Genomic DNA, 27,032 nt, shown 5'->3' on the forward strand with positions numbered 1-27,032 from the left:
TTCTATCTGCTCTCAAAGGGAATCTGCACTTTAAAGTTATTTAAAGGCAGCCCCCATGTAAACCTATGAGAGAGATAGGCCTTGCAACAGTGAAGACTGAATTTAGCAGTATTTCACTGTTAGAACATGTAACACACATCAGTTCATGTCCCACCTTTAACATTCACTGCACCCTGCCCATGGGACTACCTAGGACCTACCTTAGGGGGGCCTTACATGTATGAAAAGAGAAAGTTTAGGCCTGGCAAGTGGGTATACTTGCCAAGTCAAAATGGCAGTTTAGAACTGCACACACAGACACTGTAGTGGCAGGTCTGAGCCATGTTTGTAGGGCTTCTCATGCGGTGGCACAATCAGTGCTGCAGGCCCACTACTAGCATTTGATTTACAGGCCCTGGGCACCTCTAGTGCACTTTACCAGGGACGTATTGATAAATCAAATATGCCATTCATGGGAAACCAATCAACAGTCCAATTTATATAGGGAACACTTGCTCTTTAGCACTGATCAGCAATGGTAAAGTGCACAGAGACAGTAAACCAGCAAAAACAGAGTCCAGTACACCATTAAAAACAGGAGGTCAGAAGGCAAAAAGATAGGGAAGACATGCCAAAAAGCTGCCAGGCCTAACATGTCCCCTCCAGCGGAGAGTAGGGGGAACTACCTAAGCCCTGGGGAGTCCTCCTCACTAAGGCAGAAGAACCTGGACAGACCATCAGTGTTGTTGTGTTCTGTGCCAGGATGGTGATCCACTGTAAAGTCCATCCACTGTAGGGAAATGGACAACCTCAACAGTAATAGGTTCTCACTCCTCATCTGCATTAACCATCTGAGGGGCCTGTGGTCGGTCTGAACCCGGAAGTGAGACTCCAAACAAGTAGATTCTTAGCTTCTTCTGTGCCCAGACCACAGCAAAAGCTTCCCTTTCAATTGCACTCCACCTCTGTTCCCTCGGGAGTAGTCTCCTGCTAAGGAAGACTGCAGGCTGGTCTAGGCCCTCTTCGTTCAGCTGTGAAAGTACAGCCTCCACACCATGCTCTGAAGTACGTCTGTACCACAAAATCTTTGGAGAAGTCAGGGGCCAGCAGCATAGGCGCCGTGCACATGGCCTCCTTCAGGGTATCAAACGCAGTCTGCCATGACTCAGTCCAGATCACCTGTCTAGGCTGCTTCTTAGAAGTCAGCTCTGTCAAGGGGGCATCAATGGTGCCATACCCCTTGACAAACCTTCTGTAGTACCCGATGAGGCCTAAGAAGGCTCTCCCCTCGGTCTAGGTCTTGGGGGCTTCCCAAGCCCAAATGGCATCAATCTTGGGTTGTAGGGGCGCCACCTGGCTGCTTCCTACCTGGTGTCCCAAGTACACTACTGATCCCTGCCCTATCTGGCACTTACTCGCCTTGATAGTGAGCCCTGCGGCTTGTAGCTCCTTCAACACTTCCCACTTCCAGTGGTCCTCCCAACTGGAGCTGAACACAGCAATGTCGTCAAGGTAGGGGGCACTGAAGTTTTCAACCCCAGCCAGGACCTGATTGACCAACCTGGAGCGCTCAATCACCCCTAAAGCCAACATCTTGGAGACCTCTTCTTTGATGCTGGCCTTCACTGTCAGCCAACCGGTAAACCTTGTTTTTCACAGGCAGGCTGTCCCTAGTGTCCACATCATGTGTGCATAGATGTGTGACACCTGGGGTGAGTGAAATCAGAGTTGCAAGGTGTCCCAGTAACTGGCAACACTCACTCTACTGCTCTAGAGTCAGTGAAGAGGAGAGGCCCACACCTTCTACTGACCCATCCTGCTCCTTGGCAAACAGTGAGGTCAGGGAGAGATTCACTCTCCTCTTCCGCCCCATCATCTGTAGCCAGAAGCATAGTTAACTCAGACCTCTCAAACTGAGTTTTGAGGCTGTTCACATGTAGAACCCTCAAGGGGTTCCTTGGAGTCTGAAAGTCCACCAAGTAGGTGACATCACTCTTGTGCTCCTTCACCTCAAATGGCCCTGACCACTTATCCAGCAGACCACAAGGCTCTATGAGGACAATGAACCACACTTTCTAGCCAGGCTGAAACTCAACCAGAGTGGTATTGTGGTCGTACCAGCATTTCCTGTCCTCCAGGCTTGCCTTGGTTCTCTTGTGCGAGCATCCAAAAACGTGCAGTTTGGTTTCTGAAGGCCAGCATGTAACTGAATACATCCTGGGGTAACTACCTAGGAGCTTGCTCCCAGCCCTCTTTCACCAGACTCAGAGGTCCTCTGACCGGGTGCCCATACAACAGCTCAAAGGGGTTAAAGCCAACCCATTTCTGTGGTACTTCCCCATAGGAAAAGAGAAGACATGGTAAGAGGACGTCCCACTTATGCCTCATGGAGTCTGACAGACCCCCAATCATGCCTTTCATGGTTGAGTTGAATCTATCAGCCAACCTGTTACTTTGGGGGTAGTAGGAGTGGTGAACTTGTAGTTCACTACACATTCCTTCCACATGGCCTTTATGTACATGGACATAAAGTTGGTACCCCTGTCAGATACCACCTCCTTGGATAACCCAACTCGGGTAAGGATCCTCATCAGTGCCCGGGCCACAATGGGCACCGTCGCTGTAGTCACAGGGATAGCTTCCAGGTACCAGGTGGCATGGTCCACCAAGCCCAGGATGAACCTGTTTGCCCAGGGCTGTCTTGGGGTCCAGAGGCCCTACTATGTAAATGCATACCCGCTCAAAAGGAGTGCTCACGACAGGAAAGGGATGGAGGGGGCCTTACACTTCCCTCTAATTTGCCACTTGCTTGGCAAGTCTGGCAATCTGAACTTTTCCTCATTTGGGGCCAGCAGAAGTGGATGACAAGCCTGTCAAAGGTATTGCCCTGCCCCAAATGACCTGCCAGCAGCACATCATGAGCCAAACCCAGTGGAAAGGCCCTGAAGCACTGTGGTACCACCAGCACACAAACTGCCACAGGCTCAGCAGCCTTAGGCTCGCTACACAGGAGATCATTTTCCCCATAGATCAGGTGATCTTTGGGCTCAGTGCCAGCTGCCTGCTCCTTGGCCTACTGCCCAAGACCTACGAGAGTAGGGCATACCTTTTGCTCTGTGCAGAACTCCTCCCTGATGGGACCCCCTTCTTGCTGCCAATGGATCAGCTCAAGTAGGTCTCCCAGTTCGGCCACTTGCTCCCCTGTAGGTGCCGGGGCGACCCCCTCGAGGTCAGCATCCTCCTGGACCATGGGAACTTCTGGTCCCACGCCCCTTGCCCTTTCTCCTGGCAGTCAACTAGGCCACTGTTTCAGGCTCCAGGTCTGTCTGACCACCCTGTCTGGCTGCCATAGACCGAGTGGTCATGCATGCCCACTCTAGCAAACTCATTATCCCCAAGTGCGACCTGAGCTCCCCCTCCTTCCAAGCGGAGGTCTCCAGGTCGTTGCCCAGCAGTCAGTCAACTGGCATGGTGGGACTCACAGCTACCCTCAAGGAACCTGAGACCCCACCCCCCCCCCACTCAAAGGGAACCTGTACCACCTTACATTGGCGCTCCAAGTTGTCCACTGCAACTACTTGGTGGAAAACACCACGGACTATGTGCTCTTCAGACACCAGGTGACACCGGACTGTGGTCACACTAGCTCCAGTATCTCTGAGAGCTTCTACCCTCTGCCCATTGATGGTCACTGATCGCCTGTATTTCTTAGTATTATCAGGTATTGGATTTCTCTGGACCATCTCACCGTCCCCTAGTGAGACAAGGGTAATTTCTGTGGGTTCCTCACACCCACCTGGGACCACCTCCTCCCAAAGCGCTACACTGGCCAACCCCATGATCTGCCCACCGCTGGGTGGCTGTGTCCATTTGGGAACTTTGGGATCCCCTTGATGTGACCCACCTGGTCACAAACAAAGCACTTATGGGGTCTCACCTCTGCAGGCTTCCGGAAAGAGGCACATGGTTTCTCATCTCCTGGGGGGTGGGATTTCTTACCCGGGTTACTAGAGAGGGTCCCTTTCAAAGACTCCTTTTGTTTACCCTTGTCCCTTCCACTCTGTTGCTGGGAACCCTGCCCACCCTTGGCAGAATCTCCCCCATACATCTTCTTGTGGACTCTGGTACTCACCCAGTGGTCCACCTCCATAGCAAACTTCCTGGGGTCAGTCAGCTTACTATCTGTCAAGTGATGGCACAGCTCTGCAAAACACAGACTAAGTGCTCCCATGCAATTAAGTTGTACAGCCCCTGAAAATCGGTGACATTACTGCCCTTCACCAAACCATCCAGTGCTCTACAGAACGAAACTACACATTCTAACCAGGTCTGGGAATCAGTTTTCTTACACTGTCTAAATTGATCCCTGTGCTTGTCAGGAGTGAGACCAAATCTAGTGAGAAGGGCCTCCTTTATGTCAGCGTAGAAAGCTAATAAAGTGTCCCTCCCCTCCTCTGTGAAGTGGTAAACAATCCAGTCTCCCAATTGCTCTCAGGGACCCCATTCATGTGGATTGATGCCTCATATCCCTGAAACTACCTCTGTGTTTCGTCTCCCTTCTTGTACTCTCTCCCTACGTTCTTAGGAATGTGCACAATTCTATCCGACAGCATTGAGGTATTGCTGCCACCATCATTGCTGAATCTGCTCCTCACATCAAGCTCCTTTACTCTGAGCTCATGGTCCAAAAGCATCTTCTTCTCCTCCATGGCTCACTGCTCCCTCTGAGCCTCCATTTTGAATGTCTCCAATTCTATCTGATGTCTCCTGGCTTCTCTCCTGTCCTTCAGCTCCTCTGAAGTGAGGCCTTTTGATCCACCACTGCTGCTTAACCCAGGGGGTACATCCTCCCCTAGCAGCTCCTGCATCCTCAGCACATCTTCCCTAGGATTTGGGTCCACAGACTCCCCCATTGGCTCCACGGACTGCCCACTGGCAATTCTGGCGTCTTCTACCCAGGCCCTCAGCACCTTTTGTAGCTTCTCTTTTTTGGTGTGACCTCTGACCTGGACTTTTGAGGTTTTTGCAAACTGCCTTCAGTTCCTTCACGGTGTAGGTTTCCAACCTATCCTCCTCAAAAACCAAATCCTGGGATGTCACTGATGATGCTCTTGACTGAGAGAGGATGTCTTTGGAATTCTCTTGGACTCATGATCAAAAATAGGTAAAAAAGAAAAAAATCTAAACAAAAAATCTATATGTGGCATGTAGTGGACTGCGATATGGTAGTAGTGTACACCAATCACTGTAGGTCAAGTGTAGATGCAAGTCCTATGCTCACCGCTGACAACCAATGTTAGAAATGAGGTCTCTAGTTGTCAGTCGGTTTGCACCCTATCCAAGTACGGACCCTCACTCTAGTCAGGATAAAGGAGATACCCGATCAGATAACCCCTGCTCACCCCCTTGGGTAGCTTGGCAAGAGCAGTAAGGCTTATTTCAGATGCAATGTGTAAAGCATTTGCACATAACACACAGTAATACAGTGAAAACACTACAAAAGGACACCACACCAGTTTTAGAAAAATAGTCAATATTTATCTGTATAAAATAAGACCAAAACGAGCAAAATCCAACACTTAGTGCTAAAGATATGAATTTTGTAAGATTTAAATTAAAAATACAGTTCTTTAAAGTCGATAGCTCCACCAACAGATCAGGCCGGCCTCTGCTTCGCGCGCCAGCTATGGTGTCGGGAAGATCTGCAAACAGTACCTTTGGGTTTGCAGGGCGTCATGATCCTTGCGGTGAGCTCCAGTGAGTGGCGTCACGGTGTCGGTTTCCAGAGTCAGTGTGGGGGTCGTCAGGCCCTTGAAGTCGCATACATTGCGGATCGAACTCCGGGCTTATGAAGTCAGGAGCGCTGGTGTGGATGGCATAGAGGCTGCGGTGCGAAGCAAGACGATGCGATGTGCAGTACCCACAGGTCACAGTGCAGGCGGTTGCTCAGTGATGGCATCCAACAGCGTTCGAGAGACCAGGGCTATTGTGTGAAGCGGAGCGGTGCGATGTGCAGTATCACCAGGTCACGGTGCAGGCAGTGGCATTGTCGTTGCTGAAGCGCGGTCATCGGTAGGCCCAAGTCAACAGTGTAGCGGCGCCGGTGTCAGCAGGAGTGGCGTTTTCGAAGGATGCCCAGGCTGCGGTGCGAGCAAGGCGAGGCAGGAGTGAAGGGCCCACAGGTCACGGTGTGAGCAGCGGCTCGGTGGCCGCGTCAGATGACACCGTCAGTGAGACCAGGGTCGCGATGAGAAGCAGGGCAGTGCAGCTTTGTGCGGCATTGGCAGGTCACAGTGCAGGCCAGCGGCGCCGCAGTTGTTTTTGTTCTTGAACAACACAAAACACACAGTTCCCAGAGCTGTAGGCAGATGAAACTGAAGTCTTTGATATACTTGAGACTTCCAACAGGAGGCAAGCTTTACTTCAAGCCCCTGGAGAACTTTCTCACGCAGGATACACAGTAAATGACACCCTTTTCTCTCTTTTAAGGCAGAAACAGCAACTGCAGGCCAACCCAGCAAAGCAACACAGCAAAGCGGCAGTACTCCTCCTCCTCCTCCAGCTCTTCAACTTGGCAGAGGTTCCTCTCAATTCCAGAAAGATTCTACAAGTCTGGCGTTTAGGGTCAATACTCCTTTCTGCCTTTGAAGTTGGCAAATTTCAAAGTAAAGTCTCAGTTGTTTGCAAGATCCTTCCTTGTACAGGCCAGGCCCCAGATTCACACCAGGGGGTTGGAGACTGCATTATGATAGAGAGTTTGTCACAGCCTTGTTTCGCTCCCTCTTGGACTCTGAGGACACGCACAAGATTACGTTGGATAAGGTCCACAGGGTGGGCCAGGCGGGGGGTGCGTTTCTCACCTGGCACCCGTTTTTGGGGCCACAGATAGATGATGTTATTTGCTGCTAGTCGTGAAGGTTGTAAGCATAGAGCTGTGTATTGTGTTTTGCCTCTTAAATCAATAAACAGAGTTGATCTATAAAAGATGTATTTTTAAAAGGTGAGTTCAGAGACCCCAAACTCCACATTTCTATCTGTTCTCAAAGGGAATCTGCACTTTAAAGTTATTTAAGGGCAGCCCCCATGTTAACCTATGAGAGAGATAGGCCTTGCAACAGTGAAGACTGAATTTAGCAGAATTTCACTGTTAGGACATGTAACACACATCAGTTCATGTCCCACCTTTAACATACACTTGACCCCTGCTCATGGGACAACCTAGGGCCTACCCTAGGGGTGCCTTACATGAAGTAGAAAGGAAGGTTTAGGCCTGGCAGGTAGGTACACTTGCCAAGTTGAATTGGCAGTTTAAAACTGCACACACAGACACTGCAGTGGCAGGTCTGAGCCATGTTTACAGGGCTACTCATGTGAGTCGTACAATCAATGCTGCAGGCCCACTAGTAGCATTTGATTTACAGGCCCTGGCCACCTGTAGTGCACTTTACTAGGGACTTACCAGTAAATCAAATATACCCGTCATGGGTAAACCAATCAACAGTCCAATTTATATAGGGAGCACTTGCACTTTAGCAATGCTCAGCAGCTGTAAGGTGCACAGAAACAATAAAACAGCAAAAACAGAGTCCAGTACACCATAAAAACAGGAGGTCAGAAGGCAAAAAGACAGGGGAGACACGCCAAAAAGCTGCCACGTCTAACACATCACACACTCTTTCCCCAGCCAGCAGATCAACTATCGATTATCCAGGACTTGATTTGTATTTTCAATTATACCATAGTACTCCTTTCTAATATGTTGTTTTATTCCTCTTTTGCATCACAAGGGCTTGTTTTGTTTTGCTATATTTGTTGATTGGAATGAAAAAACAAATATGCTGACCCAAACTAAAATGATTTGTTCTCAATCATTGATCTCCCAAGTGACCTTACAGGGCTATGAGTATTGGAAAGAAAACATTGATTTGTAATTGATTCGGTGAAGACGCCACTGGAAAGCCTGTCTCAACCCTAGACAGATGATTTTTCTGATTAAAACAGTACAACAAACAACTTTCATGAGTCTGCCTAAATTAAAGAAATGAACACACCTAGCATTCCTTCCACTGCACGTTTTGACAATTTGCAACATTTTGCAAATTTTACAGAAGAACATTTAAATGACATGATTCATAGTGGTACAAATAATTCTTCAATTTCAGGGCCAGACGGGTGGATAGTGTGGACAGTCGACACTAATGGTTTCTACACATGTTTTTTAAACTCCTCCATAGGTTTTAAAGCAAGCAGACTGGACCCCTGGTATTTGCAGTCACAAAATTCAGGGGTAGTTACCACCTACAGAGAAGGGAAGTTATGCCACAAATGGTTACAACATTCAACGTTTGCTGCATTTAAGGAACATTTAACTCTCCTCCCCGATGGAATGGATTTACAATATTTCTTGTTAGGTCCTAGATCACCAGGTTCGAAATGTTTCTTTTACGCCATTTACAATGAGATTTGGAAAATTTCTCAGAAGGTGCTGCTAAACGTTAAAGACAAACTGACAAGGAAAATCTGAAAAAACATTGGCTGTTGTGGATAACGGCATGAGTACATAGTCAACTCGCTCTTACTCGTCAAATAACATTGTGTCCTATGCATTTGATATTTTACAGAATGACATGTCTCTTTTACAACATGGGCACAGTCAGCTGAGACCAATTATGCAACTCAGTTGGTCACTGCAGGTATTAAAATCAAACTGTGTGCCATGCGAATATCTGAGCACAACAGAGTTGTTTTGGCCAAACAATTTAACACACATACGGAAAAAGACAAAATATATACAATGTTGAACTTTGAGGTTTTAGAAAATTTGCCCTTTTTGGTAGCTGAAACACCATCTGCTGTGTGGTTGATCCATGGCTTTATATAGTTACCAATTTCTACATTTCAGTTTACTTCTTGTCTGAAATATTTTAGGCAGATATGAATCAATGCAGGAGAGTTTTGTTCACGAGTCCTGGGTCTTACCTTTTGATTTTGGCCATTCCTTACTTTCTAAAGAGGTGACACTACATGGTGCATGCACTGCATTCACAGCCAATTCCAGTCTACTTGATTCGGCCAGTGTTCTGATTGCTCTCAAATGGAAGTTATTTGGTCCTGAATGACCAAGGTTGGTGTGGGATGAAACCAGGCATCTCATTTGGTGACAGTTTTCAGGGTTGTGATCGGCTGGAATAACGTGTTATTTCCACCCACGCACATGGTAAGATAAATTACCTTATGGCCTTCCATCCCTATTTTCAGTGTTCACTTTGATTATCTGAGCCAACTGAAAACCTTAGTGTTTATTTTATGTTGTGTTAAAATCTACTGGAGAAACCTTTGATCTTTAAGATGCAAGGACTTTCTCTGAAGTCCAATCGCTACTGTGGACAAACTTGCTGCAGCATTTTGGTGAACTTGTTCACCAAATATTTAATGCCTCAAATACAGTGAGAGTGGTATACTTTTTTAAAGCAAGTGGATCTGGCATTGTGTCCATGATCCAGACTGGTTTTGGAGAGATACCGTCCTTTCAGCACTCTTTGGTTTCCAGTGTTGTCTGGGGCATAGCCTTTGTTTTTTTCGTGGTCGTTGCTATTTTGGTCTTATTTTTGTTGCTCCACAACGGATGTTCCACCACGAGACCACCAAATGGTGATGAACCTGCCACATGTTCTGCTGTGTCGTAAACAAATGATAACGTGCTTTGGAATGTCTTTGCTCCAGAAACTGAACATGAACTGGTCTTTGTCCTTTAGACCTCTGTGGTTAGAATGTGTACAGCCTGTGTTACACTGTCAGATGTGCCCTTTAGAGTGTGCACTGGACTTGTGTCTGGCTATGCAATTGCTTCAATCTATGGCTATGTATCTACATGCGAGTCCGTTGAGGACACATCTTCAGCTACCGGTTGATATGGACGCTTCAGCTCCTGGGTTCCTGGGCTCTGGCCATGATGCTGCAGCTGCAATACTGGCTGTCAAGCCTTCAGCATCCGCTGATAGGGCTAGATATGACCATGTTTGTTCGTTGGAACTTGCTTCTCAGGCCACTGTGGTTCTATCGTCTACAGATGTGGGGTCCTCCATGCACCCTACTGACTCTGGACATGTAAACATCTCAGGAGCCTCCTAAACCTTTGACTCAGACCCTTGTTTTTAAGCAATTTATTTCTATGACATTTTATTGGTGGAGTGCTTTTTAATTGGCATATTTTTAATATGGCTTTCATCTGCTTTTTTTTTTTTATTAAAGCATATTTACATTTAGCATTTAATACTTACTGTATGAAGCTGGCTCTATATACTATATCAAAATGAGATATAGTGTGCACAGAGTCAAGGGGTTCCTCAAGATAATACTAATGCTCTATTTGTGGTAGAGTGGTTGAGCAGTTAGGCTTATCAGAGGGTAGTGTTAAGCATTTGTTGTACACACACAAGCAATACGTGAAAACACACACTCAATGATTTAACTCCAGGCCAATAGGTTTTTATATAGAAAAATATTCTTGTGTTAATTTATTTTTAGAACCACAAGATTAATTTAGCAGGTAAGTACATTAAATGTAAGGTACTTTGCATAGTAATACTTAGAACTTTGAACCACAACAGTAATGTACACAGTTTTTCATAAAATGGCAATAAGCTTTTTTTAAAGTGGACAGTGCAAAATTCAACAGTTCCTGGGGGCGGTAAGTACAGTTTGGTTAATAAGGTAAGTAAAGCATTTACAAGTTCAGTCTCCGGGGCATAGATAGCCCACCGGTGGCCGTTCAATTGAACCCCAAACACCCAGCACCAGCAACACAGTGCCGGTCAGGTGCAGATGTCAAAGAGGAGCCAAAATAACATGGGCGCCTACGGAGACGGGGTGCTCTGGTCTGCTGGCAGGTAAGTACCCGCGTCCTCGGGGAGCAGACCAGGGGGGGTTTAGTAGAGCACTGGGGGGTCCCAAGTAGGCACACAAAGCACGCTCTCAGCAGCACAGGGGCTGCCAGGTGCAGTGGACAGACAGGGCGTCGGGTTTGTAATAGGATTCAATGGAGGGACCCCGGGGTCACTCAGACGTTGCAGGCAGGCCACAGTAAGGCTTCTCTGCCCAGCCACCGACTGGGCAAGGGTGAGGGCCGCCTGCTGTTCACTGCTGCACTGGTGGTGGGTTTCTCACGGGCCTGGGGGCTGCAGGTGCAGTGCTTCTCCAGGTGTCGGATATCTTTGTCCCAGACAGTCGCAGTGAGGGGTCCTAGGGATTCCCTCTGCAGGCGTTGTCGTGGGGTGCAGAGAGGCTAAGACATCGTCAGAGTCGCTTGGGGATCCTCTCTGGGTCATTGGTTTCTCTGGACATAGGCTAGGGGCGTTGGGTGCAGAGTGGTGGTGACTCACGCTTCTGGAGTGAGGTGAGAGTCCCTTTAAAGATGGTTTCTCCTTTCTTGGTTGGACAGGTCCGCTGTTCACGGAGGTTCTTGATCCTTCTTAGGTGCCGGGCAGTTCTCTGAGTTGGCAGAGGTTACTGGTCCCGCAGGATGAGTCGCTGGTGCAGGTTCTCTGAAGTTGGAGACAGGCCGATAGGGCTGGGGCCAAAGCAGTTGTCGTCTTACTTTTTCTATGCATGCCTGCCACACCCATTGCCCTTTTTCCATCCACAGTATTGTGTCTCAGGAAACAATTGGAGGGGCTAGGTCGTATGAAGTATGCAGCATGGCATTTGTGAAGTGCACATGTAGGTGTGGTAAACCTCTGAGCACAACATGCAGGGACATTGTACATCTTATGTACAGTACATAGGGCCTGGGCTTTGCCATGCCCTCAGCCCAGTACTGAGAAGGTCAATGAAAAAATAGAAAATTGCCTCAGGATCCACTTTGCTGCAGAAACTTCCATGACATGATATGCCTCACATGTGTACATAGGAAACATCAGTGTCACAAGGCACCATTTATTACATTTAGCCTTTAATGATGGCCCCTACACACAAGGGCATAGTTTTACAGAGCATGGCCTACTGCAAAGCCCTGTTTATAGAGTGTAAAGTGCACCTCTGTATTGTGCACATAAGGTATGGATTGTGTCATTGATGAGATCATTTGAGAACGTATTAGCAAGCTCATCAACAGTTCAGATAAGTAGTTATTATCATGAATTGGTGCCTTTTAGAGTTGGATTGTACAAACTCTCTTTCCACGTTTGACATCCCCTCTTAACCATGCAAAACATTCTCACCCTCATTCATAGAGAAGTCGTAGCCCCTGCACTTCTTCAAAAGAAATCCATCAACGTAATTATTTTGGTTTTGTGGGATGATCCATTATTTTACCTTCAGTTCTCAGTTGTTGAATGGCATCTGCACATGTCCTCATAAATATCTGTGCATCTTGATCAATCTGATCTCGTTCTGTATCAGTCATTCGAGTAATTTCAGAAGCAATATGACTGAAAGGCAAACCAAGAATAACCGGAATTAGAAATGTATACAATTAAAGATAAAAGGTTTCTTACTTGGAGCATGATAAAAATAAAATAAGAGTAATTCCAAGAACCACAGATGTTAAACACTGTTCTCCTTAGTCCTTCTCCAGTAACCTCTTTCTGTGCCTATATGCCTTTGGGCCCCCATCACCTGTGTGCATATGTTTTACTTCTGTTTGGTCTTTTTTTGGGTCCTTAATCAATCAATGGTAACTGGGCAGTGTCTGTGTCAGTGTTGTTGGTGGTTACCACTGGTGTCCCAGTGCTACAAGTAATGTTGCACTTCAACTGGATAAAGATGTTGTTTTCTATAAGTACTTGAATCCCAAGTGGTAATGACGTTGAGCAGTCAATGCTTACTCTTAAGAAATGGTAGGGGAATTTGAAACTCAGATACAGCAGAACACAAGAGATTATTCTCCGTAAGCACAATATCCAGCCAGTGCCATGTCTTTGTTTAATAGGACTTGTGTTTTCAGTTAAGTAAAAAGGACAGTAACAAATCGATAATGAAACAAGGTGTTTGCGCCTTCTGTGGCCAAGATATAATCCGAAATGTTTGAGCAGCATTTATGCACAAGTTGCTGCATTTTCACTGGGTGTTTTTTTATAGCCTAAACATACAGTCTTTTAAGTTCAGATCAATGCTGCCTGACAAAAAGCAGCATCGTTCCTATGTTATGACTGGCCACACTAATTGGATATGTACCTGGAAAATAAAAGAAAATATCCCTAAACTCAAAGCATTCCAACTTAAATAATAATGGTCCTACCCAAATAAAGTCAATTGTAGTGTTACTGGGTGAAAAGAATCTCAATGTGCAAGTCAATGTTCCCTGCAGTCCAATAACCAGTGTCCTGACGGGACACGGTCCCACTTCAAAACTAGTTAGGGTAACATCTAATTTTCTTTTAGCTCTTAATGAAAACAGACATTTCAGTGGGTCAGTAACCACTGTGGAGTCCCCTGGGGGATTCCCATCTTTAGGTGTCCGTATATCAGAGACTACCAGTAATGATTAGTAGTTCATTCTTACAACTTTGGTCTGCTATTCCTAACAGAGATGTGACCTTCTGACACTTCACAGACAGTACTGTGCCTCTTAATTTCTCTAGGGTATGCAATCATTTGCCACAACAAGGAGGGTAAACCAGGCAGAGGAGCTGCATGTTTTCACAGTTCTTCTATGCAAAGGAATTGTCTAAAACCAACTCATTCTTCTTTGTTTCAATGTCTTTCTGTTGAAATTAAGACCTCTGACTAGAAACCCACAATATTTCAGTTCAATTACCAACTCTTGGAGAAAATCTTCTCTTTTTCGACAGATAATGAAACTAATAGCAAAAAGGTCCAACTCTAATAACATGTTCCTCAGTAACTTCAATTTTCATTGGGGAAAAGAGACTAATACTGCTGTATCACAACTATTACTCATTTTGCATAACAATGACCTCATCAATTCTGTTCTACACCTACTCGGGAGGGGATATATCCTCAACTTCCTTATTTGAAAAACAAAGACTCAATAAGAGTCACTATCCAATACCTGTGGACTGCTAGGACCATTTATACATTTCTCTCTGTTGTACATCAACAGCTCCATGTGCGAACAAACAAAGAAACCAAAGGTTTAGTTCAAATATTTTGAGTTTGAACTCCAGGGGTGTTCTTTGACAGACGTTTATTGCTGGACATGGAGTTAACATGTACTGATTGTTAAGCCTGACAATGTTCTAAAAGACCTACTTGTGATAACTTACTTAGGGTACCTTGAGGAAATGTGAAAAAATCTATTTTAACAATAGGAAAACTAAAAGGGCTATGAGCAGCTTTCCAGTACCCAGAACAAATAAATGTAGGAGTAATCTCTCATGTAAGGCAGTGAAAAGCCATCACAGGACTACATACATAACGTCTGCACTTGCACACTTCAGGCGTTACTTGGCGGGATTATTTCTGGTGATTCACTGTTGTGGTTGGCTAGACCTTTCCTTCCTTGGGACGGAGCAATTTCAGGTCCTTTCCCCCCATATTTCACTTTTGAATTGAAAGTCACCAAGTATTTCATTAAAATCTCCAACTTCTCTTTTCATTAGCAGGCTTTTTCAAAAGGCTACGCACAGCGCTAAATAAACACAGAGTATGACAAACACCAATTATATTTTCTCCAAGTAAGTAGGTATAAGTAGCAATTAATGCAGGTTTTTTTTTCTTTAAGGACCTTGATCCTTGCAGGCTATATATCAAGGAACTGCATGGACCTGTGTATGGGGTTTACATCTCCTATTAGTGGATTGATCTAATTGTATTGCCTTCTCCTTATGATAAGGTTAAAAACTAGGAGGCATACTAAGGGCAATTATTATGTCCTGTAATCATATACTGGTCGACATGTTCCAACCAATCTGAGAATCCTCTCCTGGTCTGTGGCATTTTTCAGGACCAGGGTGCTATGGTTATTATGTATGTAACCACCAACTAACCTCTAAACTTGCAGGTATGTGTGGGTAGTTTATCTAAGAAGAGTATATATAGAAATGAGGAAATACCACCCCAGCGTTAGAGGTCTGATTCCTTGTCACATATGTTAGTGGGAGAGCTCTGTAAGATTAAGGCCAGACGCCACCCCAAACTAGGGAATTACCTGAAGCAATGGAGGGAGATGCCTAAAGATTTAAGTGAACAGAAAGAATTTGGCAGTTCTGACTGAGGGTTCCTGGTCTCTGTATTGAATATTATTCATTAAAAAAACCACAGAAGCTCGGTTTTTCCGGAGACCCACCTTACAGTCTTTGGAAATGCAAAATGGAAATGAAATGTTTCAATGTAGTGATAACTACCTATAGACTGCTGCCCAATGAATGCATTTTGTTTACATACATGATCAAAAACAAAAAAAGAATATGCCAATGGATGTTGTGTGCTTTGAAAACGTGAATAAAAATGCTTGATTAAACAAATCGAAATAATTAACAATAAGACATATTGGCAAATGTGCATCAGTTTTATTTCTCGCAATGGGGATTATATACACTGTAATATTACAGCACACAGATTGTTTGTACTTGCCTGCCAGCATTAATATAATCTTTTCTGTGCTCCAGAAGGAAATCTTTCAATTTTCCAATGTTACATATCTAGATTGGAGAAAAAAAAGGCTAAATGAAACTGTTGCAATAATGCTGCAATTGTGTGGAGTCAAGGAACACAGTAACTTTTTTCTTTAAAGTACACTCGTGGAAAATGGAATGGAAATTCACGCAATTACTTCTACTGCTGGCAAAACGGCGTGTAGCCATTACATGGATGAGACACGGGGTACCTAGAGAGGAAGGGTGGGCAAGGGATGTTAAGGAATGGGCGGTGGCAGAAGAAGAGCGTCTCCCCCGGTGAAGGAGAGATGACCTTGATACTGAGGACCGGACAACCTGGGGATTGCTCCTTACCATTTGAGGAGGGAGGAGAGACCCATGAGGTAGACACGCCAGACTCAGGGGAATGATTGAACTCTGAGGGACATATGAAGACATTCACATGTCTGAAGGAGGTTGAAATAGGTAGTATTTTCAAATTATGTATGTGGTAGAGAATGTTAATCTGTAAGGGTTCACTGATTATGTATACCACATGTTAAAAAAGGCTGAGTTGTTCAAGGTGTTATTAGTTATACAACTATAATATACCAAAGGATGTTAAAGTACAATAAAATAATGTATATAGAAAAGTACACTCCTAATTAGGAAGTTTCCTTTTCTTGAATATATAACGCAGGGCCAGCGGGGAGGAAATGAGTGTAAATATCGGAAAAATAGCTATCATATTTTTATCTACTGTTCCGTCTGAAGCTCATATTTCAACTCTATCACAGTACTCACCCATGCTGGAGTCAAAACCAAGGCCACAATAACTCCACCATGTTCAAATTTCATGGTAATCAGTGACTTCACAGATTACATGCAACGGTCTATATGACCTGCATGTTTTGTTATCTCAAACTTGTTCTTTATATAAGATTTGGATCTACAAGGCCAAAGTCAGTGGAGGATTGCTTGTGTACCAATTAGAGGAGCTTGACCGGGCTCTTTATCTGTTGTCGCAGAACCAAGTGATATCTGCATATGGCTGGCCTACATCTGGAGTGGCACAGTGGGCCTAAAACAAATCAAACACATCCTCCATCACGCAGGGCGTTATCTCGTTTCATTTGCAGGTGCATGCAGACATGCCCAAATGCCATCTAGTATATTCACAAATACACACATTTAACCTTTACAAGACAGAATCACAAATGTACACTGTTAGAAATCGGGTCTCTAGTTGGCAGACATGAACCCTGTCCAAGTAGGGACCACAATCCGGGTCAGGGCAAGTCAATAACACACATAAATTAAACTGTGCTACCTGGAAAGGGGGGGTGTCTGTGTGTGTGTCTATGTGCACGCACACACACACACACACACACCAAATAAAGCTTGTTTATCTGGTTACTTTTAATACAATACAGATCCAATGCACAAAAAGCAAAGTAGACTTAAAAATAGCAAGGTTAATAAGCAAGAGTAATAGATCAAAGGGGTGGTGCCGGGGACTCCTCTGTATGTGTGTATGATGTCCTGATGGACTCCGGTTCTGTCCTGGTTGCGCTCCTCTCGGGCAGCGGTGTAAGGCTAAACTGAGCAGAGCCTCTCGAGATGCAGTTGAAGGTGAGCGGCAAAGGAAAGCAGGGTCACTCTGGACAGGTCACAGATGAGAGCGGCAAAAGCTGCTCAGATTGAAATTGAAGGTGAGTGGCAAAGGAAAGAAGGGCCTCTCAGAGTCACTCTGGGTTTGGAGGACAAGTCGTGGGCTACTGGGCAAAGATCAGCAAGCAGCAGGGCAGCACAGCAAAGCAGGGCAGCAGTTCCTAAGAGCAGTCAATCCTGGCAGAGTGGCAATCTCGGCACACAGCTAGCGGTCTTTACTCCAGCAGCATTTTCTTGAATCCAGAAGTGTACTGAATTTAGGGGGGTCGGGGACCCAGTACTTATAATGGAAAGTGCCTTTGATGTGGGGGGAGGGAGGCGGTGAGTACAAAGAGTTCTTATGAAGTCCACAGGTCAGTCTCAGCTACTGCCTATCAATGGGAGATAATCAGCCCCATTGTGTGGACTCTAGACACGAATCTTTGCGGGGTAAGGATGAGCCCTTCCCAACCTACTCATCAGGAAGATCCATCAGTATGCAGATGCATGCAGACACAGCTGAGTATCCTGTGTTGTGGGTGTCTGAAGGGAATGCACAAGGGTAGCTGTCACCTAGCACAAGTCAGACGTGTATTGAAAGTAAACTGTGGGCACACAGGGCAACGAGTGCAGAGAAATGCCTAATTTGTAAAAGTGCTCTGAAGAACAAGGGAAATCCAAGGGTGAATAGGGACCTACGGTAATAATATGCTATAAGTAACAAGGGTACCTAAGCAAAAAGTCAGTGATATCTAGATAGCCCAGGAAGCATTAGATGAATATCTTCAAGAGAAAATTTTTCATTTTATTAGTACACAAGATTTGCGCGCAAAGGTCTTTCCCTTACAAGTGTGCATACGTACAAAACATATTCCGGCAAACACAGAGTTACAAGATAATGAAAACATACTGTCACAATTTCCTCAAGAACACTACTGCACCCAAAAAACTGTTTTATATACACACATTGGGGTCAGAGTGACTTATCAACTGTTTCGATCCATATACAGGAAAGGATCTTCATCAGGACAACATGATACGTGCCTGATGCCTCATAACTAGACCAAAAAGAATTAGTTACACGGCAATCTGTAAAAGGGAGAGGGAGGAGAAGGGCGGAAAAGGTAACTTGGCCTGGAGGGGGTCAATCTGGTGTGTGTTGCTCCCAATGACAGCCGTATACAGTTTTGGTCTAGGGACCCCTGTCTACCAAGATGACATTAACCACCTCTGGAGGGAGGCTGAAGGTGTCCAGCTGTCACTGCTCCATATCCAAGCATGAAGGTGGAGATTGCAAAGGCCAGAGAGCAGAACCTTGCCATGTTGCAGTAACAGTAAGTCCTCCCAGAAAGGCAGCCTGACTGGAGGGAAGATGCACAAACCCAGGAGTGCTGGACGCCAAACTCTCTATGACCAATCAGGAAACACCAGGATGACATGAGCCTGATCAGTCCTGGTCTTCTTGAGAACTTTGGGCAGGACTGGTATTGGCAAAAAGACATACAGGAGTCCCGAATTCACGCAACATGGAATGTGTCTCAGAGTGAGCGACGCCTTAGAAATTCCAATGCACAGAAGCAATGACATTGTGCATTATCTGCAGTGGCAGACTGATCAAGCCAAAGTTCTCCCCAATTGCATCCGAGACCTTGCGCCACCTCCGGATGGAACTGTTTCTTATGAACCGCTTGGTGTCAATGGCCGAGTTTGTCCACCTTGGAATTCGAAGAGCCTGCCAGGTGGCTCACCACCAGGAAGATCCCTTGGCGGTCGAGCTGTGTCCAGAGGTGGATAGCCTCCCGGTACAGGGTCTGTGACCTCACCACGCCCTGTTTGTTACAATGCTACATAGCAGTGGTGTTGTCAATGAGCACCTGTATTAGCCTCCCCTTCATGAGTGGAAGGAAGTCTTTCAACACTAAGCGAATGGCCCTCAGGTCCAGGGGGGTTAATATGGAGCTGGAATTCCATCACAGACCTCATGCCTCCAACCTCCATCTCTCCCAGATGGCCGCCCCAACCCAGAATCGATGCATCGGTTACCACTGTTAGCTGTGGGTGGAGAAAGGAGAGGAGGTTACCGCTGACCCAATCACAGCTTCGTAAATGCCACTGAAGGTCTTTGAAATCTGAACGTGGTCAGAGAGGTCCCCTTCTTTTTGGGCCCACAGACTTCAGGTCCCAACACAGAGCCTGCATATGTGGCCCAGCGAGCTCAACCAGAAGGATGCCAGAGGCCAACAGTCCCCGCAGTCACAGAATCAACCTCACTGAAATCTAGGACCAAGGTTGAAAGATCGGGATCATAACCTAAATGCCCTGGACACCCTTTCCCATGGGAAAGACCCAAAACCATACCATGTCTAGAATGGGTTCAATAAAGGGGAGCATCTGAGATGGAGTCAGGTGTGACTTGGGTACGATGATAATGAACCTCAAAGATGGAAGGATATTTGCCATAGTTTTGAGGTGACTGACGACTGCCTGGTGCAATCATCCTTTCAACAGCCAGTGGTCAAAGTAGGTGGAAGACTGGCACCCAGGACCTCTGAAAGTGTGCTGCTACCACTGCCATCACTTATATGAACACCCAAGGGGCAGTGGTGGGACCAAAAGGGAGTACATGAACTGAAAAATGCTGTGGTGCTAACACAAACCGCAGGAAGTGCTGATGGACCTGCAGGGTGGGAGTGTGCAAGTATGAGTCCTACAGGTCCAAATCCACCATACAGTACAGGGTCGGGGGCAGACAAAACCTGGGGTGGGTGAACACCCTGAATTTCTCTTTTCAGAGGAAGGCATTGAGAGCGTGCAGATTTAGAATAGGACAAAGACATCCGCCCTTCTAGGGCACCAGAAAGTAGCAGGAGAAACACCTATGCCCTACATCTGGTGCTGGCAACCTCTTGCCAGGCACTTTGGTCAATAAGGCTTGCCCTTCCTGCCACAAAATGGAGATATGGTCCTCCATTCATTGCTGGGTAGACAGTAGAAAGTGCAGAGGGGAAGAGAGGGAGGGTAAGGTATATCCCCTGCAAATGATCTGTAGAATCCACCTTTCAGATGTTATTGCCAGCGAACCTGGTAAGAATCTGCAGATTCTGCCTCCCTATTCGTGGCTGTGCTCCTGTATGGGCACGCTAAAAAGGTTTAGCAGGTGCGGCTGTAGGAGTAGACTGAGTGGCCCTATGACCTTTGTCACGGGTCAGTGAGCACCATGACCTCAACCATGAAATTTCTATGTTCCCTGTGTAGGCTGGAGGTTCAGGGCACCTCTACCAAAGCCGGGAAAATAGCAGTTGAACTGGTGCAGCTCGCAAGGTGGGTAAGACCGGTCCAAAGAATGAGCGGTAGCCGTGCTCTCTTTAAAACGCTCTAGAGCAGAAACAGCATTGTCCCCAAACAGACCCATCAAAGAGAATGTTCATCAGGGAGGACTGGACATTACCAGAGAACCCAGTCGATCACAGCCACGCATGGTGGCGAATGGCCTCACTGGTGAAGATGGCCCGTCCAAATCTGCGGTATCCAAGCCACAATGAATTGTGAACTTGTTGCATCACGACAGTCTTGCTTTCTTGAATCAAGCATGAATTTTATCGAGGTCAGACTGGCATCGGAGAGAATTATCAGGATCTCCTTCTCCAGCATCAATTGAGTTTGTATTGGTGTCAAAGTCTCCATGACTGGTGTAGATTGTGGTGCTGAAAGTAGAGTCATAGATGGAGGCTCGCATAGCTTCTTGGGGCCTGAAGGTGCACAAGAGGGAGGTGGTAGGGATCCGAAGAGTCAGAGGATAGCTACGCAGAACTCTTCCATCTGAAATGACGTGTCTGTGGACCACGGAAACTCAAATTGTGCCACAATCAGCAGCAAAATCAGCTCTGAAGTCAGCTGACTTCAGGAGCGAGATCAAGATTTGTGGCACTGCCCCAAAGCCACTTCAGATGAATGCAAGAGGCACGAGGGGGCAGAATCCAGCTTCAATTACTTCTGCTTCTTTTTCGACTTACAAATCATTTGGATCATGAGGAAGACCGGCCTCTTGAACGTTACATCGGCTCCGGGAATGGGATCTAACTTTTTTTTCTTTTAATAACACATTTTATTGTTTTATACAACAACGAAAAACAAGAAAACAGCGCATTTGTGACTGCAGCCTCAATAACGCTGCGTCTGAACGCAAGGCTCTAAATAGGAAATGGTTAATAGTGCAAAAACACAATACTGAGACTTTAAACATCTGATCAAGTACAAGAAAATATGGAACGTTCCCCACTTCAGTAACACATCTTCACCATGAATGTAGGGCGGTACAGGTTCCTCATCCGCATCCTGGGTTCTTTCAGGGGAGGAACCTGCCACAATTCCTCCAGGGCATCCGTTTCCACTCGTAGTAGTGTGGAACCCAAAGTACCTTGTGTACTATCTTCTTCATTGGTGTACAATAGTCCATGCCCCTAACCCATTTATGCAGTGGTAGTGCCAGTATATCTCTCAAGTGCCTAGCCAAGTCTCTCTTGGCCACCAAATAGGGTGTAGCTATGAGGGCACGTAGAGCTTGTATCCATGATCCACAGCAATACAATTTTGGGGTCCAGCACCAGCTGGCAGCAAACAACTTGCCCAAGCTTGCTTTTAATCTCCAGCCAGAACCCCTGCAAAAGCGGGCAATCCCCCACACATGATAGAGGAAGCTAGGAGAATGCGGACAGGGAAAACTCTCGGGCCCCAGGGCTCGCCCCATTTTTCAGAGTTGCACTGGGGAGAAATAGATACAATAAAGATAACTTAATTGGATCATGAGAAGGAGCATTGAAATGGCCACTCATGATCATCTAGGGTACCCACGTCTTCCTCCCACCAGGCCCTAAGGGCCATCAAAGGGTCTGATGTGCCCCTCTGCCCAGGCATTCGCCAGTGTGGATATGCCAATGAGGTCCCAGGAGTGTAACGCACCCATACCGCTGTACCGGACAGCCACAACCTGGACCAAAGGCAGGAGGGGGGGGACTAAGGGGGGTGCCACATCATTTCATGTGCCGAAGTAGCGCGTACCAGCACTGGGAAGCAATGAGTGAGTGTGTAGGGGTGAGCTATACAAAAACAAGAGTGCCACTTATAGGCACAGCAGCTCCAAGTCAAGCATGTGAACAAGGTCATCCCTGTTTGCCCGGAACCAGTTGTTTGTATTGACCAGCTGTGATGCTCAGTAATACAATTTAACTAACGCCCAGGGCAGCCCCGCCTCAAATGGGGAGAGCCTGCATTTCACAAATCTAATTTCCTAAATTTAGGACCAATTTGCATCTTCCGGAGAAATGCCAGGATGAAGGCCCAATGCACTGTGTCAAACACCAGCTCAATGCCAACCAGTAAAAGTGCCATATCATCCTGCAATTCATCCATGCGGATCAGTGCCAGGTGTAACTGATGGAGGCAGTGCTGGGTGCCTCTGCCTGGCATAAAGTTGTTTGGGTCAGGGTGCACAAGCGAGCATATTACCGTGGACAGGCATGTAGGCAGTATGTTGGCCAAGATTTGTACTTCCAGATTGATGAGGGAGATGGCCCAATAAGACCCACAGACAGCCAGGGGTTTACAGGTTTAAGGATTACTGTGATGATAGCTTCCTGGAGATCCTGGGGAGCTCTCCACATTTGGAGGCATCCTTGAGGAGCACTAGGAAATAGGGGATCAGTAAGTAGAAATATTTCTTACACAACTCCACCAGTAACCCATTCGGGCCAGGGGTCTTCATAGAGGGCATCAAGGATATTGCTTATTGTATTTCTTTGGCGGTGAGCAGCTGATCAAGGTCACTGCTCTGGTCAACTGTAAGTTTGCACATGGGCAAATCGTGTATGAATGGGCTGCCCTGATCTGGTGCCAAAGGCTCCCAATTAGCACTAAGGGCTTGGAAATGGAATACAAATTCCCTCACCAAGAAGCCCGTTGCCATCAGCGTTGTACTCTCTGCAACTCTGTGACTAAGAAGCCGATGTTAGCCAGTACAGCAGCTTGCCTGCCTTGTCCCCCAATTCATACACCCGCTCCTCAGAGTGGTGCCAGCACAGTTTTGCCGAATCTAGCAGGTTTCGCTGCAGAGAAAATCAGGCCTGAGCAAGGCTGCGCAGCAGAGTAGGCGAGAGGGAGGCCCAGTCCCTCTACTCTAGACCAGCAATCTCACCCTCAAGGCGGAGCAGTTCCTCCTCTCTGTGCCTGTAGTGGCTTCTAATTTAGGAAACTGCCTTACCCTGGAGAATGGTTTTAAACGCTTCCCAGAGAATAGTGGGGGAGGTGCAGTACCCCTGTTAACTTCAAAGTATTCGGTAATAGCCCTCCACAAAGTCACCATTAATGAGGGTGTCATTGAAGAAGTGGGCAGAAGAATAAAAGGTATATTGCCAATTGGTACGGAGATGACATCCACCAAACCCAGTGCAGCTGCCTAGGCCTGAAGGTGCGTGGAATGAGCTACTTTCCAGTTGGAGGTTCTGTTCTTCCCTGGGTCCACTGCCACACTGAAGTCATCCCCTAGCAACGTGAACCTGGGTGTGCCCTTTGTCAAGTGGAGTTCCACTGCCTCCAGTGTTGCGATAAGCAATTAAGGGGTTATGTAGGCGCTTCTTAATTCCCAGGTTAGTCCCTCAAGTGTCCCCTATATGATCACAAACTTACCCAAAGGATCTGTTTGCACTTCATGCACCATTAGTGGGAGTGTCTTTTTTAGCAAAATTGACACGCCCCTAGACACCCCTAATGTAGCCTGAGTGGTAAACTCTAGTGTGGCCCTGTCACCCCAAAAAGAAACAGTTGGTACCTAGCAGGTGGGTTTCCTGGAAAAGGAGCACCGTCGGGCAGTGCCTTCTAGCATATGCCAAGACCAACGCCCACTTGATCTTGTTGTTGAGACCATTCATAACCTAAGCAACTATCATGTGTTCCCCTGTGAGGGCGGTCACTGAAGCCCTACTCGTAACATTTGATAAGGCAAGAAACACTGAAGGATCTAATTGAGGCCCAACATCACAACCAAGACTAACAAAATAAAACTTAAACAAACAAAAAAACCAACATCCCCAATGCCCTACAACTGGCGGTAGCAGGACACCCATCCCAACTTCCATGCTAAACTTCCCCCCCTTGAAACATCTGTTGCTTAACTGACAACTCAGTCATAACTCTCCAACACTCAAAATAGCTTTCAGGGGTAGGCCTTCTGCTGCCCACAATCCGCTACTTCAGTATAATACTCCAAGCATGTCACAAAGAAACAGCGTAGGAGGACCTCTGGGAGGCCCCAGAGTGTTCCATGGCACACCCTCCACACCGCATCCAGGGGAGCCATCCATAAATATTGACCTCAGATGCTTTGGGCAATATGGCGTTACTTCCTCTGATCTGTGTTGCGGTAACTGCTGCCATGATGTATTTGATGTCTCTCCACTGGGGAAGATCGAAGGAGCGGCCGTTCCTTCACCCAGGCCCATGCACTCTCCAGCATGCCTGGAATTGCAGCATATATTAGATTTGCATGGCCCTAAGCTTCTCCTTAACTGCCTGGAATGCACGGCGCAGCTGCTGTACCTCTAGGGTGTAGTCTGGGAAAAGCATGACTCTGGCACCCCCACACTGCAAATCTCCAAGGGATCGGGCTTTCTGAAGTATAGCGTCTCCGTCAGTAAGGTTCAGGAGCCTAACTACGATTGGTCTCAGGGGGTGCCCCTGTAGCGGCCTCGCTGCAAGGGATCTATGCACCCATCCTACCGCAAAGAAGGCAGATAAAGTATCCTGAGGTACCCATGAACTAAGCCAATCTACAATAAAGGCAGTGGGCTGGCGTCCGTTAGTTCCCTTCTGCATGCCCCACTACACGAATATTGTTACTCCTTGATCTGCCCTCCGCGTCCTCCACCCCAGTCTCCAGCACGGCGACCCTGCGCTAGTGTCCTGGAAGGCATTCATAGAGTCCTCCACCACAGACAGCTTCCGCTCTGCCTCCGAGATCCTCTTGATCGTATTGCAGAGGTCCTGGCGCAAGAGGAATAAGTCTAGACTGAGTTCCCCAATCTTGCCCTCCAGCGATCTGGAGTCATGGATGGCCTGAAGGATTGATGGCATGTTGTCAGCAGGAACACCTACCGGCTGAGTTCCATCCCCTCTGCCCTCCCTCCTGTCCGCTGCCAGCCATGTAAACTTGTCTATTTTACCCAAAGCAGGAGGCACAGTCTTCTCCTTGCCCTCTGTGCGTGGACGACTGGCCTATCTAGGTTACGGTGACGGCTGGGGGAAATCGCAGCAGCTCCTCACACTGACCGCGGTGTGAAGTGAGATAAACAGGAGGAATAACAAATGGGGGAGGGGTAGTCTCTCAAGGCTGCAGCTCCTCTCACAGCACCTCCCAGCCCAGCTACTCACAGCTTCTTCTCCAGATCTCCCCCGGCCACTCCACTGCATCAAAGGATTACTTGCTTCTGAGGCTCAGCTGGATCACCTGGCGCAGCATCCAGGCACCAGACACATCAGATGTGGCATGTTCTGACTCTTTCCCATTCCTAGTACGAGGCCCAGCAGCTGTTGTCGCTATATCCGCCTTCTCCCTGCCACACAATGCAGACAGGGCCTCTTCACCTCAGGACCACAGTAGAATTCAGCTGCCCGCCTCTGTTTAGGCCCCGTCTTCTGATGCCACCAACAAGGTGGCGCCTGCCTCTGCTGGCTGATCGCCTCCTCCTATCTCTTATAGGTGCCAGAGGTTGGGGGGATGCAATCCCAATTCTGTCAGGGCCCCCGAAGTGCCTCCTGGCTGCTACCAATCACTGCTACGCCACAGCAGCTACCTGTGTAGGTCGCCCACTGCTCCTCGGACCTCCTCCGTGTGTAGGCCTGGCACTGCTCCCTTTGGGCCCGCAGCTTTGTCTGGGCTGGCCTCCAATAGCCCTAGCCTCACCGCACCATGATCCCTTGTGTGTGCTGCCTGGCTTATCATTAAATCAACGGCCCCACGACGTGCCAAGGTCTGCAGGGTCGAAGGCCGGCAGATGTTGGCTCCAGGGGAAGACAGGATACTCATGGCACTGTCTCCACACCGGTCAGCAGACCCTAGTTGCGGATGAGGTCAGATGTGGAGGGGCCCATGCGGAGCTCAGAACTCTGCAGCCACCATCTTGACTGCAATCCACACCCTTCCTAGGATCAAACTTTTGATGCAGACTGCAAATTGGAGTAGTCTCAGCATGGGGCCTTCTTATCCCTATGTCTTCTTTTCAACTGAGCAGTCCAGCAACCATCTCCCGTTGTTGCCGAGACACTGTTTTAAGGATGAGGGTTGCAAAGTAGGGTCTAATCTCTTGTTGATCGTATTTATATCTTTTTGGGTGAGGACTGCATGTCCGTACCTATCACATACACATAATATCCATGTATGACATCTTTCGCTTAAGAAATCATGCCAATAGTCTACCTGACTTGTCCCCCTACCAGTATAATTGCTGCCTTATTGTTCTGCTGGTATACAGTTCTAATCTATCCCAGGGGTCATTTAATTGTGTTTTTTAATACTGCCCACTCTGCCATTTTTGTGAATATTGAGGTAAGCCATCATCCACAATTTCAGGCGAGGACCATGACTACTCAGTGAGTTCTCTAAACTGTTTTCTAATCCCCTATGTTTTCACCATACATTCCCCTCTGATTACTACCTCCATCGCCTCCCACTCAGTGTACCTACCATTGGTTTTACCCCAATTATTTGAAAAGTAATGTGTGACAGCCTTGTCTCGTACCAGACTCTCTGGTGAATTATTCAGAGACTATATCTCCTGTGTGGACTCTTGCCACAGGCCCGGTGTACAGCATCCAATA

General features: G+C 47.0%; 1 protein-coding gene across 2 annotated transcripts in view; it reads right to left on the reverse strand.

Annotated features, from left to right (window-relative positions):
* Positions 1–27,032, reverse strand: part of STX18 (syntaxin 18) — a 463,093-nt gene that overhangs the window by 398,358 nt on the left and 37,703 nt on the right. For both annotated transcript variants that reach the window (XM_069231086.1, XM_069231085.1), the window contains exons 2-3: positions 15,514–15,581; positions 12,292–12,407 (exon numbers count right to left, since the gene is read on the reverse strand). In XM_069231086.1, coding sequence (XP_069087187.1) covers positions 12,292–12,407; positions 15,514–15,581 — 184 coding nt within the window. The remainder of the gene's footprint in view (positions 1–12,291; positions 12,408–15,513; positions 15,582–27,032) is intronic.

The sequence above is a fragment of the Pleurodeles waltl genome, chromosome 4_2 (assembly GCF_031143425.1).
Source record: "Pleurodeles waltl isolate 20211129_DDA chromosome 4_2, aPleWal1.hap1.20221129, whole genome shotgun sequence".
NCBI lineage: Eukaryota > Metazoa > Chordata > Amphibia > Caudata > Salamandridae > Pleurodeles > Pleurodeles waltl.